Source organism: Petromyzon marinus, chromosome 40 (assembly GCF_048934315.1).
Source record: "Petromyzon marinus isolate PM22_M1 ecotype Great Lakes invasive population chromosome 40, UKy_Petmar_22M1.pri1.0, whole genome shotgun sequence".
Lineage (NCBI taxonomy): Eukaryota > Metazoa > Chordata > Hyperoartia > Petromyzontiformes > Petromyzontidae > Petromyzon > Petromyzon marinus.
The window spans coordinates 9,321,164-9,337,740 of record NC_133706.1 but is presented as its reverse complement, the minus strand read 5'-3'; the positions used below and the strand labels follow the sequence as shown (position 1 = coordinate 9,337,740).

At 46.0% G+C, this 16,577-nt stretch overlaps 1 protein-coding gene across 4 annotated transcripts in view; it reads left to right on the top strand.

Moving 5' to 3' along the window:
- The window catches only part of LOC116950827 (transcription factor 12-like), an 83,149-nt gene that overhangs the window by 16,738 nt on the left and 49,834 nt on the right, over positions 1–16,577 (top strand). For all 4 annotated transcript variants that reach the window (XM_032968923.2, XM_032968921.2, XM_032968922.2 and 1 more), the window contains 4 exons: positions 755–875; positions 11,888–11,943; positions 12,405–12,567; positions 16,318–16,367. In XM_032968923.2, the coding sequence (XP_032824814.1) occupies positions 755–875; positions 11,888–11,943; positions 12,405–12,567; positions 16,318–16,367 (390 nt within the window). The remainder of the gene's footprint in view (positions 1–754; positions 876–11,887; positions 11,944–12,404; positions 12,568–16,317; positions 16,368–16,577) is intronic.

The window sequence follows — 16,577 nt, the reverse complement described above, 5'->3', positions numbered from 1 at the left end:
ATGTTGTTGTGATCAAGGTCATTAAAATAAGCATGAATGATCCCGTGGTCATTGATCACTATACGTGATACTAGCTGTAACTACCCGACTTCGCCCGGGACTTGGATCAACCACGCCCGGCCGCCTTTGTCCCCCCAGTGGCGATGTTCACACACCGCACCAGTTACTCGTTTGAGGCAGAGTCGACCTAGGGGAGGCCCAGGACCGGTTCAAATAATCGTCACCGGTGGTGGCCGTGAGCGGGAATCGAACTCGTGTCGCCGGGTTCGTAGCGCGGTGCGCTACCCACTACACTACAATGTGTTACGCTTCCACATGCGCGGGTCACGTGACAGATTTGACGTCACAGCTCACTTGCCATGCAAAAAATATATGCATTATTGAGCTCCCCCCCCCCCCAAAAAGAAAAGTGTATTTTTATAATGTTTGCATGGTGTACAGTCTGGGAAGTACCCACATGGCAAATTTGAAGTTTGTTGCATGTCGGGAAGTAGTCTAAACATTTTGAACAGACACACAACAATCACAACTTTGCCTTTTATATGTATGGAGATATCAGCCACAACAAGAATAGCTCTTAACAGCGGTGGCTACAACCGATTTGTGGTTCCATGACACTACAGACCTGTATCGTCCTGCTGAGCTCTCGAGAGGTGAAGGTGACGACGTGAAGTGTGGCTATCGTGACGCCGAAAGCGCCAACGTGCGGCCCATGTCCCCCACCCCCCGCCTTGCTACTTGTGCCGTGCCACAGAGCTGTGAGCAGAGGCGACGACACGGGCATCCTGTTACTACCGCGGGCACCACCATGCCTGCACCTGAGAACGCCACTCCGCCTCCTCCTCCTCCCTCTGGCTACTGCTCCGGATTCCCGAGTGAGTGGATGTCCCATATCGTGTGCATTACTTTTATTTTTGCTATAACGCTTGTTCACCGGGGAAAGCATCATTGAGTCTCAAGACTCTTGTTCAGGGAGGGTCCTTCCAAGTTTCTTCAGGGACTTTATTGGCTCCCCAATAAAGTAACTTGCAAATACATTTTCGGAAATGGGCCGTGACTCCGGCACGCAATGGCCGACTCTTTTTTTTTAATGACATCACAGAACCTCTCCCTTGAATGGCATCACGGATTCTTGAACATCCGCTGTGAGGCAGACGGCATGCGTTTTGGATTTGGGTCTGCCGGATTTGAACCGCATGCCTCGGCAAGAAGCGGCGAATGCACCGCTGCTGCGTCATGTGACCGCCATTATGTTGTCAGAGTACGTGCATTAAATAGCATTTTGTTCAATTATTATGCTATATGTCTTAGGTTCACATGACCCCTGCAACCGCTGAAAGGCTGTTAAATACATTCACCACAATGTAACAGAAAAGTAGTCGATTCTTTCATCGAATCGGAACTCTACACCCATGGTGGAGGCGATGAGGGTGGATCTGTACACCCCCCTTGTGTGGCAAGTGAACCACCAAAATGCCCTGAAAGCACCCGATCTCGGCAGATTTCGGAAGCGAAGCACGGTTGATATTTTGGTTAGTACTTGCTTGGTAGACTGCCTGGAATTACCAGAAGTTATAGGCGTGGGGCTTGCAAGTTGTCCAGGAGATAGCAGCACAGCAATGGATTATTGAATCCATCTGCAGAGCGTAGAGTGACACCCCTTGTAGGCGTGGCATTTTTTTTTCCTCCGGGTACACCGGTTTCCTTCCGCACGAATCCAAACACTCATGAATTGATTTGGCCAAACTTCAGTGTAGCAGGATCCTCCTCAAAATGTCTTGAGGCTCACTTGAGTCTTTGAAGGGGAAATAAGTGGCATTGTAACTTGCGTTGTGGTGTTGTGAAAGTGGCACGAAGACAAAGGCGACTGCGGCAAAGGGGAGTGGCTGCCCTGAATTCACAATGGATGTGGGTGCGGATAGCATGACTCAGCCACGTGGATGAACGTCAGCCCTATTGTTTTGAGTTATATTTGTGTTTTTGGTTATATTTGAGCCAGGGCGTGGTGGCGAGCGTCTGAGATCCAGCGCTTTGCTGGCAAGGGTTTGTGGATCACATAGAGATTTGTGAAACACCCAAACTCTTTTGGTTGCACGGTGACCAGGAGATGGCAGAAGTGATTTTGTGAACCTGCCTGTACAGAATGTTGACCACGAGACAACTAGATTATAAATACACACATGGATTTTCTCCGTATTCCCAGGTTTTCTCCCACACTGAGCAAAACATTCCTTCAAAAGGTATTGCCCAAACATTCCAATGCAGGACACTCCTGACAAATAATCTTCAGACTTGGCAAAGTTTTCCAGGATAAATAAAGGACGTTATTATTTAGAAGAGGAATTCGCTAAACATTCCAGTGCAGGACTCATGATTCTATGGAATTTTCAAGATTTTTGTGGAAATTCCAAAGGCTCAAAACGGCCAAACCAACGCACACCCTGGACATTGTCAATGACACAGAACAGTACATGTATAATAACAGCCCGTTTTTAATCCACTGCTGGATGAGGGCCTCCCCATGCCAGCCAGAGGGAGTTGTCAGACCGTACTTGACCACACGAGTCATTGCGGGTTGGTAAAGGCAGAGATCATAGCTTTTGGAAGATATATGTACAGTTCAACAATGCATTTTTCTGCCCTGCCCTCGGATTATAATAGACAAAGGAATTTAAGTTACTTTGGAGGGTGGACGCTTACTGCATCTGTCACTGTAGACCACAATTGAGGAAGAGAAACATTTTGCGTTGGTGAATCATTATTTGGGTTGGTGAACCACGCATTGACACTGCCGAGAACCTGCAGGGCTGTGACGAGACAAGGATGTATCAGTACCCTACAAGCAATGAATTCCAGACTTGTGAGCTTCCGTATATCCACGCAATTTGCATAGTTCGATAACCAGCTCAAAACTCTCCAGAAAAAAAAGTATTGAGACTCGGTGAGGCTTCATTGGATAAATATAGGCCATCTAGTGATTCTCCTGACTAGAGAATGAAAGGGGTGAACTTAGTTTCCCCAGCCTCGTATTCAGCCGCCACGTGATGACTGACGGAAGAGAAGAGAGAGGTTATTGTTATTACTTCATTTTAGTCTTTTTTTAGGGAGCGCCTAATGCAGCTGAGCCTTTTGACTGTCGTGACACTTTCTTGGTCATCGTGCGTGGACGGTCGCTGGCAAGCACATCACAGTGCATTCATTAATCGATTAAAAACTATCCTTGCGGTGGCAATAGACACACGGAGTCATACGAGTGACACATAGTCGACCTGCCAGTGTTATATTTACAGTAAGGGAGCAAACAAAACCTGTAGAAACAAGGCGAGAAACTTGACTTAAAGCTTTAATCTTGATTTGAAGCTTTTGTGACTGCAGGGATCCATACTCTTTGGTTCTTTCGGTAAAGTCACGTAGGTAGAAAATAAAATAAATCACGACGTTTCGGGCGCAACACAAGCGACTGCAGGAATTTATATTCTTCGATCGCAACACAAGCAATCCTGGCGATTGCTTGTGTTGTGATCGAAACGTCGTAGTTTTTTGTTATTTTTGTTATTTTCTTTGAACCTATCTACGTGACTTTACCGAATGACCCAAGAATAAGGCGAGAAACAATACAGCAGAAACTAAACAAACACAACAATTAAGAAAGCCGAGAAACGATACATAACTGCCAGCCAAAAACAAGACAAAATAAGAATTATCTCTTGTATCGACTCATGACTGTTGATTCGTGACCATTCGTGGATTCGCTGGGGGAGGGAGGGGGGGGTATGAGGGTGGTGAATTGTTACATCAAGATGCTCTGTTGTTCCGTGGACACAGACGGAGGTGGGGGCAGTGACAGGCAGGGTGTCTTGATGGGAAGGAGAAGGAAGGAAGGTGGATGAGTGGGAGAGCCTCCGGGTGCACCTGCAAGCAGGAGGAACGGTGTGGGGGGGGGGGGTGTGGGCTCTGTGGGACGCTCACTGGAGCAAGAAGCCCCAACAATGTTGGAAATGTAAACAGCCGTCACGTGGCCCCTTCCCAAATTACAGCAGACCGAGTCGATCTTAAGGGAGCGTGCGAGCTATGGACTGCGGAAACTTGTGCGTTAAGTGAAGACACAATCCAACGCTTGCAGCAAACTAAGGGGAAGTCCGGTGAGAATATTGTGGGTTCCCCGACCACCCCTACATTGTACCCTCTTCTGTGGTGCATGCCTGTTCGTGGTAATCTTTTTAAACGGGGCTCACTTCCCATGCCAGGCCATTGGAAATTGTGGAGTGGATAAGCATCACTTTGACGGAGAAGCCGACTTAGCTGAACTATCCGCTCAAAAAAAATGTTTTTTCGTAATACCTATCAGAAGCTTTCAAATTATATCTTATTCGTCGAGCGGTCTAGGAGGAGTTCTGCTGACATCCAAACATACAGATTAGATGCTTATCATGTGTGTGTGTATATATCTTGTAGGCTTGTAGCAATTGTTACAATTCAGGGGCCAGGTTAGATTTAAGCATTGATTCACTTCTGTCTCTTATTTTACTCGGGCTTGTAACATTTGGTTAAATTATTGTCTCGTGTTTACCATATCGTATGTCAGCAGACCATGCCATGGTGGCATGCTTTTTCATTAATTAAAAGTGTTTTTTCCCCCCTTCTTCAAACTGATGTCAGGCAGACCTTGGACATGCCACCTGTGGAAAATTATTTACAAAATAAGAACTGTTTATTTTTTACTGACTGACTCTGTTAAATAAACATGCCCACTGCTTTTCGTTCAGTGTTTTGAGATGAGGGCGCATTTAAACTCAAAATAATGGGCATTACTAAATCGTATTGAGTTAATAAACTTTCAATCAAATACCTTTATTTATAACCGGGTGAGAGCCCATTGATATGACAATTGTCTCTGTGTGCAAACTCTCTTAGGGGAATTGGCCAAACTCCCCAATGCAGGACTCTATCTGCAAAAGAGCCGTGAGACATATTAACACTTCTCTGGTTAAATAAATAACACTTTTGGTTTTGCAAATGAGTTTGCATGAAAAAAATGAAAAAAAAACATCCAGGTGCGAAAAAACCCCAATAGAAATATTGAAACGTCCTGCTGAGAAAAGTAATTTAAGCTTATTTACTTAAAATAGTAGTTTAAGGAAGTCGTAATAACTTTCAAAACAAAATTATGCGACAGTATTTTGTCACAAATGATAATATTAATAATAAATTGCACACATTAATTACTAATGAAGGCCTCCCTGAGTCTCAAGACTCTTTTCAGGAGGATTCTGCATTGGGGTGTTTGGCCAATGCTATTAATGAGGACTATAGTTTGGCATGTGGGAGAAAACTGGTGTTTCTGGAGAAGACCCACACTCACACGGATATGTTCATTCACTTGAGATCACACGTGTTCCATGCCATCACAAATAAATGTCTCACATCACCCTATATCACGCACCACACTTTCACACACCATGGCATTACACGTGTCTCATGCCATCCATCACAAGCAAATACTTTCACACACAGAACGTTATCACACGTGCCATATACCATCACGAGCCAACCTCGTCACCCACAAATACCATCACACACCGCGCCACAACGCCGCGCCACTCTCAACAAGACCTTGTGGAGTCTGATGCACGGCCCTAAGGCCCAACACCTGACATCTCCCTGGTCCCGCGTCCCCTCCCTCCCTTCTGCCCACCCGCGTGTACTCACACGCACGCACGCGTTCACGAAGCTTGCGACGCCGCGCAAACTCCGGGGTGGAGGGGGGTGGCGGTGTAACGGGACATGTGGGACCGCCCACGAGGCGCGCTTAGCTCCAGGCTGAGTAACCCTGAATGTCCCTGGCTCAGGTTCTGCTAGTGCTGAGTGTTGAGTCGGGTTTAGTGGCTGGGAGGCGGTCATGACCCTGACGTGTTCAAGGCTGCCCCGGGACTTGGCCTCACCATGTGTTTTTTGTGAGTGAAAACGTTTGCATTTGGCCTATCCGCACCGCTCTGCTCGAGTGAGTTTGATTAGTGACGCAAGTTTGCCTGAAGATGTGCGCATGTGCATTACGGATGTGCTCCTGATTTTCAGAATTGTTCTGAAAAATATGGAAAAACGAGGCCAAGATTCGGTATGTTCTTAAACAAATTTTGGTTCCAATTAATTTAAAAACTGAAAGTTACGTCACTAATTTAACATCACTTCCGCATATTTCCCCTCAAGTTGTGTCATGTGGCATCAATATTGTGTCATGTAGCATTAATATGTGTTCCCTTGCAGGCATATTAATATATTATGTAAATGGCAATTTACGGAATATCCAAAATTCCAAAATCGATAATTTTTGCATTTTAAACAGCCCGTTTGTAAATCCACGACTAGATGAGGACCTTCCCCATCAAGGGTGGTGTCGGTTACTTGACTATCCTTCACCATGATAGTCAGTATGGCTTTGTAAAGGTGGTGGGGGGGAGAATGGCAGTAACACAACGGATTTCCGCTACACTGCCCTCTGCTGTCCACCACGTAGCCCTGCAGTCAACTTTGGCAACCTTTTTTTCGGTTTAACCCATGGTGGTCACCCATCCAAACTCAATCCTCGCTCAAACCTGCTTCGCTTGTGAGATTTGCCGAAATCGGGCGTTATCCCCGTGCGAGTCTGTCACGGGCTGAAGATAGACGACACCGTTTCGCGTAATGCTTATTCCCGGCGAGCGAGCGAGCGAGCAATAGTCGCGTGGGCGGCTATCGGAGGCGTCCTCCATTTGCTCGGTTTGATAATTATTAAACCCACGAGCCTTTGATCGTCAAGCGGGCCACAGAGGTCACGTTCCCAAGCGGAACATCTGGCCCATGTCACGGCGGCATTTCTCGCAAGTGGCCGTTGGTTTCCGATCAGCCAAAGGTGCCGTGTCAGCAGCCGCTGTATTTGCCGCTTCTGTTTATAATGTGAATAATGATAATCATCGGCCTTTCGCAATCGACCGCTGGAACAAGGTGGCATCTCCCACGTTGACACAATCTCTCACGATCCTGCGGTGTAAGAATCCACTTAAAACCTGCACATTCTAGGTTGTAATACTCAACACTCTTCACAGATATGTACAATCATTACCGTACTGCCATTTCTACTCAACCTTGCAGCACAAGCCATCTAAGTAAAACTACTAAAACTATTGACATCATGAGGCCTCCTTTGCCAAAACCAAAATACAATAGGTTTTTGTTTATTGTATTTTGGTATTGGCAAAGGAGGCCTCATGATGTAAACGCTTACCCCGAGCCCTCATTAGACTGATAGTGCGTTGGGTCTTTTGAGTTGTGCGCCTTTTGGCGTCATCTGGTCGAGCACCGTATGAGACGAGGCTCAAAAGAAAGCCGTCTCTGGTGTGGACCAATCAATTTCAAGGACAATGTATACATTATCAGTGTGTTTTTTGTTTGCATTCTGACTGCAGGTATTGTGGTTAATGTAAACATGATTCCTCGTAAAAAGGTTTCAGTTTTGTTGCCATAAAAAAGGGAAAAACACCTATTATTGTATTATTATTACTAAAACTATATTTATTTTACCAGGTAAGACCCATTGAGCTACGTAGCTCTTTTTCGGAAGCGACCTGGCCACAAATGATAGCTTCAACGAAGTGGCTTATCATGTGGAAGTGTATAGCAGCCAAATACTCAACTCTAAAGGCATGTTTCTAAACGTGGAGGGGAAAACCGGAGGACCTGGTTAAAGGAATAGCCAGGTGCAAACCTGCATAGCTTTCAAAATCTGTCAAGATAGATCACATTCAGGGTGATTTGGTCACGAGCAAAGCTATCAAGGTGTTCGGCTTCACTGGGAGAAAAGATGGGCTGTGGGGTGAGACGACAGCCGATCCGGCTCACAACTCCCAGCCTTGGTGGCCTCAGTGATGCGATTGGCTGGGACACCTTGCGTTTGGCGTAGCACAAGTTGTTCCGCGTTCTTCTGTATCGCTTTTTAATTGTGACACGATTGTAGCAGCAGCAGCAGCAGCATCCCTCCCGACCAACCCCCCACCGCCTGTGTGTGGGTTGGTCGCACCACCTTCATTAGTCGTGCACAGTATTCAGCAGCAGCTGGCAGTTTAAACACAGCTAATTGATTGTGCCTTAAATCAAGGAAGATGGGATGATACCTATCATGCATGCAACGGGTCACCAAATTTGGATTTGATTAATTGTGATTTGGGGTCATGGTTTGATTCAACGATTTATCATCGTTTAATATTTTTGTAATTTTTACCGTTTCGTTCTGTTTTCTCTTTATTCTGTCTGGGTTGTACGATTTTGTTAGCTCCGTTAGCCTAAATATAACAACAGCATATCATTTGCAGATACTCTGCATATCTAGCAAAACATTTATTCTTGCATTCAAAACTACACGCACATATCACGGGTATCAATCGATTATAAATGCATAGTAACGTTACTAACGACACCCTTGAGGTTGAAGGAGGAGGGTCGGTGTTGGTCCCTGGTGATGGTCCAGCCCCGGTTGGACCTTCCTTTGTCTTGCTCTGAAAGCCGTCTCGCATGTCAACTTGTGTCCGTGTGATGATATTTTTTGATTATTTTCTTGTATCATGGGATCTCCTTTGCCAGTACCAAAATAAGAGAAGAGGTTTTCCCCTGTCTCTGGGTGTGGACCAATCAGTTTCAAAGACAATGCATATGTTATCAGAGTGTTTTTTTTATTTGCATTCTGAACACAAGTATTGTGGTTAATGCAGACATGATTCCTTGTAAAAGGTTTCAGTTTGGTGATTTAACATCTTAACACCTGTTTTGTTGCCAGAAAAAAGGGGAAAACCTATTCTCATATTTTGTTGTAATTTACAACCAGTTTTATTCTGATTGTGCCATCGGAATATGTTATGAAACAAAGTATACGTTCGGATCTCTCACAGAGCATTGCAACCCTTTGTGTTTGAGAACACCCACGGAAGCGGATGTCACAGAGCTACCTCTAAGACCTTTTCAAGCGATCTCTGATCCACACAGTAGGGGCAGCACTTTTACACATGCCCTGCCACATGAGAGTGATATTCATCGCACGACAAACCAATATATTTTGCAATTCTCGGTACTATAATTTAATAAAAATGAAGTGTAGAATCACATTTAATATTGCGTACAATGGTGACCAGACAGAGACCATCAACTTGCTACACTCAAAGACCCGGTTTAATCACAAACAAGAAAGTTCATTATAGATTGTCAAAACAGACGGGTGAGTCGTGCTGCAAAGCCTTGACGCGCACCTCCATCGTCCACTCGTCAGCCGAAAGTGCGCGCGGTGTTCGTGCGATCCAGCGCACGCGTACACGCGCGTGCGTGCGAGAGCGACCGCCGCGTCAATTAGTGGTGCAAGGAGTGGAACGAGCTGTACCGGCCCCGACTCCGAGGCCCCGCGCGAGTCCCCTTACTTGCCGCGTTGGCGCCCTTTGGCGTGCGAGCGGTGCCGTAGCATCTGATGGCATTTAAAACAAAAGCCGTCACATTTCGTGCGTTGAGTATTGAGCTAATTAGCATTTGCATGAAATTGCTTTCAAAAATTGCTGTTCCTGCTGAGGCAGTAATTAAGAGAAATTAGCCATTTAAAATGTGGAGGGTGGCATTTTGGTGGAGGCCAGTGTGGGCGGGGGGGTTGTTTTGTTGGATGGAGAAAGCGGTGCGAAACACAGCCCGGTTGTAGCTGTCATGCTCGCGGCAACAGCCGCAGCCACAACCACAGCAACTGTAGTCACAATGAGAGCCCACGCTCGCGGCCACGGCAACCACCGCCACGGCAACGATCGTTCACAGCCGCACCGGAAGCTACCATTGCAGCTACGGCCACGGCAGCAGTCGCAGCCACAGCGACAACCAATACCGGCAACCACATCACAAGCCGCTACCACCGTTGCCACCGCGGGCACTGTCGCTGCCCCAACCACAAGATATGCAACCACAACAGCTACTGCCACTGCCAGTCATAATAGTCATAAACGCAGCAGGCAACACAGCCGTCATAAATTAAACAGCCATAACCACAAACTCCTCCAGCAACAGCCACTGCCAATGTCATTGGCACGGAGCTGAGGGCACCCAGTTTTATAGAAACTCGGGTTCCTGCCCTCCACTGAGGGTGTATTTGGTGAGGTCTCTACACTGTGCAGGTGTTGTGGTCAGGTTATGTACGGCGAGGGCATGTTCAGTGTGAGTAAGGGTTGATATCTTGTTCTGACTTCATCCTGTCACTCATACTGTGAGCAACGCACAACCTCTGATTTGCCTGTGGGGACAGGAGGATCGCCAACTACGGAGAGTAATATATGACAGGTGTAAATATCCTACAGCCGGTGGTAGCCTCGTACAGGCTGGTGTGCAAGAGATGGTAGCCTACAGCAGCAGTGTGTAAGAGATGGCAACCTCCTACAGGCAGCAGTGTGTAAGAGATGGCAACCTCCTACAGCAGCAGTGTGTAAGAGATGGACGCCTTGAGTAATGTTAGATGTGCACTGGCCTCCATCAGGCGGTATTGTGTCACAGGCAGCAATATTCTTCAGGTTGCCACCGTCTACAGGCAGCAATGGTAACCGTCAAAATAGCAATATTCTACAAGCATCAGTGTCCAACAGCGGTGTGCTACAGGCAGAAGTGTCCAACAGCGGTGTTCTGCAAGCAGCAATGTTCCGCGGCGGGGTCTCGTACGAGCGTCGGGGTCTCGTGCCGACGCGAGGCCCGCTGGCCAGGGGCTCCTTGCTGACACTCGCGCGTGTTCTCAGGACACCGGGCTGGGAGGGCTGGTGGGAGGGCTGAGGGGTTGGGGTAAACAAGGGTTCCCTGAGGGAGCACACCTGTGCGTTCACGGTGGGTGGGGGGAGGGGGCTTGCGGTGGCAGGTGAAGGCACCCACTCCTGCATGCTCGCCGAGCATCGAGACAGCCGCCAGATTCACGGCGGTTTGCGAACTGTGTGCTACAAAGCCAGACCGCCTTCTTCACCAGCTTGCACTGACCAGTGCGGTGGAGTATGGTCAAACATCCACAGCTGCTGACATGGCGCGGTGAGACCCATCATCCAAAATTGTATTAACAAAGAGCTACATAATTATTATTTTTTTACTTTGAGTGTTTTACATGTTGATTTGTAATGATTTTTTTATTCATCGCAGGCACGTGGTGATTTATTTATTCACGGATTAAATTCCAATACATTACATGTTGTACTTATATAGCATTCGAATGCAACGTCTGAAGATGCTGTACATAGTCTGCGATAAAAATGACAATCTTGTGCCTGGACTTCATCAGCGGCAGTGGGTTTATTGCATGGATGGCTGGGGAAGGACTTTTCAGATCGCAGGCACAGCAGAGGAGAATGAGAAACCTCCCACTGAGCGAATGTTAATTGAGGGCTTCGACAGAAGACCGTGGGTGCTGAGCAGAGAGTGGGTCGAGGAAAGGAGAGTAAGATTTTAGGAGAGGGGTAGGCAAGGGTGAGCCCATGAATGATCTTATTTTCATGGTACCTGCATACAATTGTGCGTATAAAAAAGGTATTCATGACAAATATCTATGCTAATCTACGATTAGTGAAATCGAATGGACAAGATAGTACAAACAAGACAAAATAGAATGATTCTTGAATTTAATTGCGCCCCCAAAGCATGGCAATTCATGGAATCGCCAGGAAGTGTGAGTCATTGCATGTCTGGCGGTTAGCGCTATGTGGGAAGTCAACAGTGACTTTCCCTTCCATATCAATGTGTCAATTCTATTTACTACTGGCTCAGGGGTGGAGACACAAGGTGAATGCTGCTACATCCTTGTTTTAGTGGGAAACCACTTTGCATTTTTGATTCTTTGCTTGTTCATGTTCGGTTTGACTTTCAGGCAAGGCTACTGGGAGAGCCCCTTATCCTTTGTACGACCGGGAGTGCTGCTCACAGGTGGAAAGATTTTTACGCACCCAGTCTGATACAGCACATCACTCACCCTGCCATATGCAGCACAGCACTTACCCTGTTCTATATAGTATGGCAGCCACGTGTGTGCAGTGTGTCGCACGTACGCTGTATCTGCGGCGTTTGGGGTGTGTTCAGTGTGCGCGGTACATTGCGTTTGTGTTTCTGCGTGGTGCGTGGTGTGCTCTTTGTGCGCATTACATGTGCTGTGCGGTGTCTGTGTGTTACGTCTGGAATGTCATGTTTGTGCTGTGTATGTATGATGCGTTACGCGTAATCTGTGTGTGTTGTGTGTCATGTAGATTATGTGCTGTGTGTGTGTGTGCGTATGGTATCTGTGTTATGTGTTGTGCGTATTTTGTCTGTGTTGCGTTATGTGGTTTGGCTGTAAGATGCGTCACGCGTGTGTGCTGTGGTTTGTACGTGCACTGCGCACTCGCCTCTAGTCTGAGCCGGCCGGACAGCTGTGTGCCGCCCCGGCTCTGGGGGGGCGTCTGCCTCCTCCTCCTCTTCATCCCGGGGCACAGGGCACCGCGTTCTTCCATGCCACGAGGTCGGACGATGCCCTCCTCCACCACCGGAGGCCCCCGCAAAACCCACCGGCCCTCGGTAAGTCAAAACACAACCCAGTGGCAGCACAGCGTATGTATGTATATTGAACTTCTTTTGCACCTTACGTAGCCAACCGTGCTAACCTGGGCACAGGCAGGCAGGAGTTCCCTTGATACTCCTTTTTCCACCGCACAACTGAACTGTGCCAGGGCCGTGCCGAGCCTGCCCGGCGCAGATCAGAAGGCACCACGTTTTTCCATCATAGAAGCCGAGCCGTTAAGCTGACGAGACGTGCAATGAACGAGTCCTGATGCATGTATAGGGTGCGATGACACTTTTGAGTTGTCTACCGACTGACGTCACACGGCAATGAACACATCAAATATCCCCATGCATGGCCCAGAGTCTAATTCAAGATGTATTGTGAGGCCATCATATCGTGGCTTGGTTCTAGCTCTGCTCGGGATATAGCCAGTGGAAATCCACCTGTACCATGAGAGGCCCACTCTGTCTTGACTCAGACGTGCCAGTCGAGTCGTCGTATCTTTTATTTTACGAGGAGACGAAATAAACCCATTGAGAGACGTGAAACCATGCCTCCTTTGCAAGCGTGACCTGTATTACGTCAATAAATGTTCGGTACAAAGAATATTTAAAGCCAAATATAGACTCAAATTTACAATAATTTAATAAAAATTCAAACCAGCTTGAGTAAAGATGGTGAATTACCAATTACAATGTTAAAAGTACAAGAAGGATAATGTAATTTCTAGAACGGAAAGTGACTATGTTTGGTAAGTAGAGGCAATGGAGAAAATTGCGCAATCAAATGTAAACACACTGGCTTAAGGCACCCATTAAAACATTAAAGCAAAGAAGTCTAAGCAAACCATTTACAAAGATTTTTGTCAAGTACGTATTCTTCAAGCTCAGCTTTGTACGGATTTAATTTAGATGCCGTTCAGAGGCCAATTGATTCCAGAAGTTGAGGGACAACAACTCCGGTCATCTTCTCAGCGGCTTTTGGATAGCCACCGAGTAAATACGGTCACTGCATTGCGCACTTTCAGATGTGCTTCTGCGGCCGTCTAGAATACTTTCCCTTCCGATATGAGGAAGCAACTTGAAAACTCATTTCTTGAGAACAAATGTTCGTGTTTAGTTTGTTGTCCTTCGCCCGCACCTCCGATTAGCACGGTTGGCTACTTACGGTGCAAAAAAAGTTCAACATACATAGAACTGAAAATAATGCCTGACCAAATCTGTGTACGATGCAGTGAAGGGCTGGAAATGAGTAATTGACCGCTCTAAATTTTCACGTGATAAGCCACTTCGTTGAGCTATCATTTGTGGCAAGGTCGCTTCTGAAAAAGAGCTTTACAGCTGAGTGGGCCTTAGCTGGTTAAAATTAAAAGTTGAGTTTAGAGTGTTCGGAGATTATTTAAATAAAGATGGTGGACAAGAACAGGTTGGTGCACTTTGACATCGGATAATGAAAAGCAACGTAGCAATGTGCCACTGACAGGAAAGCACATTACCCACTGTGGCATGGATGGCGCACATTAACAATGAGGATGAATATGGAGGCGTGGATGACAAATGCTCAGACGAAGCACGGGGAAGGGGCATAGACGTGCCTGCATTGAGAGGCGGCAAAGAGGAGCATGGATTAGAGAACGGACGCAATGTTGGAGACCTGCGTTTCTTATCACAAACTCGTGATTAAAAAAAATACATATAAAAAAGCGTCCATCCTTGAGACCCATAAATGGCGAAGCACGGGGAAGGGGCATAGACGTGCCTGCATTGAGAGGCGGCAAAGAGGAGCATGGATTAGAGAACGGACGCAATGTTGGAGACCTGCGTTTCTTATCACAAACTCGTGATTTTTAAAAAAATAAACATAAAAAAGCGTCCATCCTTGAGACCCATAAATGACGATCCTATCTCGCTTGTTTGTTTAAGGGCACGTAAGTTGTAACGGTTGTTTAGAATAGCACCCTAGACGTGGATACAAAAGTTAAAAAGTAATGCCAAGTTGGCACCTTGGACGTGCTACATGAATCTCCACTTGATCGCTATCTGTCTCCACCCACAGAATTTGTGTTGCCAATACGGTTACTTTTTACATGCTTTTATTTAACTCACTCTGTCTGTTGTTGTTGTATCCTCAAATCTTGTAACTCAATTTTAACCCACTTCCCAACGTGGTATCGACTGCAAACTTCGAATACTTATGTCTTACTGATGACAATACTATATTGTATCATTTTAAAAAAAGTAAACAATGTTTTTACACGCTTTCTATTAACTCACTCTGTTGTTGTTGTCGGATCCTCAAATCTTGTAACTCAATTTTACCCCACTTCCCAATGTGGTATCGACTGCAAACTTGGTATACTTATGCCATACTGATGACAATACTATATTCTATCATAAAAAATAAAATAAAACATGTTAAACCATCTTTTTTATATGTTATGTTTCGGCTTGGGTCTAATTGTCCACGGTCAACTGACGTTGGCTGTAAATCACCACCTTACGTTGTGGCAAGCTTCGGGGCCACTTCCTGGAGTCGTGGAGTTTTGCCATTACTCGTACAGTACATTTCATTAAAGCGTGTTTTTAACAAAGTATTTTTAAATATTATTTATCCTTTGTACGTCCATATCTCCCTTTGTCCCCCCCCCCCTCCTCCTATGTTTACGCAGATTGTGTTATCAGTGTGGTGTTGTAAGACAAAAAAATACATTTAGAACTCTCGCAGAGCAGTTGACCCCCACCCCACCCGAATCCTGTGTCAGAGAATGGCACGAGGAAGCAGATATCACAGAGGGACTTCTGAGGTCCGTTCCAAGTGGCCTCTGAAACACGCATTCGAGGGGAGCAGCAAGCAATATGTTTGTTGAATGGTGGGTAAACTGAGTTTTTATTCTCAGATGTTGGATTTAGGCAAATTAGGTTCAGAATGAAATCTAATGCAATGGTTCTTTTGTGGAGTCATTGGTGACTTAGCTGCAACGATCATCTGTCTTCACTGGAGGATGTGGTTTAATCACAGTTGGTTGAAACTCAGGTTCTGTCCTAGGGTTAGTACATATACAACGTGCACATGTGAAGTTAATGTCTATAAGAAGTCACTTGCAGGGATCTCAGAAGTAGTTATTTGATATCTGCTTCGACGGGCCATTATCATGGGTTGATACACTGCTCTGCAAGAATTCCAAATGGACAAATTTTCATGTCATAATACCCCAATAGCACAACTAGAATAAAATGTGGTAAAAGACGAAAATGTAAACAATAAAAATGCCCCCCAACACCTCTTAAAGATACGTGTTTATTGCTTTAGAATTTACGAAACTATCATTAATACAAACCACTTTTAAATTATACAGGGTCTGAAGTAACGATATACATGTCAAGACAAAACGATAGAATATGCATCCATACTTGTCAATCCCTTATTACAGACCAATTCAGACCTTATTGGTCACCCCATGCCCTTATAAATCTAAGCGTTCATCCTACAAAGTCCCATCACAAGGGAGAAACACAAACAAATAGACAAAAACATTTTTTGTTTGCTCGGATTGAAACGGCTGTACGCCGTACGGACCCGAAAACCTCAGTTTCCCTGCACAAAAATACTGGGTAAACCGTATGGGTTGACAGGTATGTGGATCATGAGGAAAAGGGAGGCATTTATATATTTACCTTCTTGGAAGTGTATGTCAATCCCTTTGCACCTGACGGGCGTGTAAAATGGGGTGCGTCTTCTGTCGGTGCGTCGTCTTCTTTCCGCAGATGCTCCATGTCAGAAGATTCGCAAAATTCCGCCGGGCCTCCCTTCCTCCGTAAGTCACCGCACCATTGTGCCTTGATGTTTTGTAATGGACTCGTGAGTGTTGGATGGCTACGGCTATCCGGCCTTAGACCTCTAAAACGTGTTTACCAGCTTTAACAATATTCACCTAAGTTGGACTGGCGTCAAATTGTGTTGAGATTTGGGTAGTGATAACCATAATGTTAGGGTTGGTTAAGGTTGAGTTAGTTAGCTTGGGTGA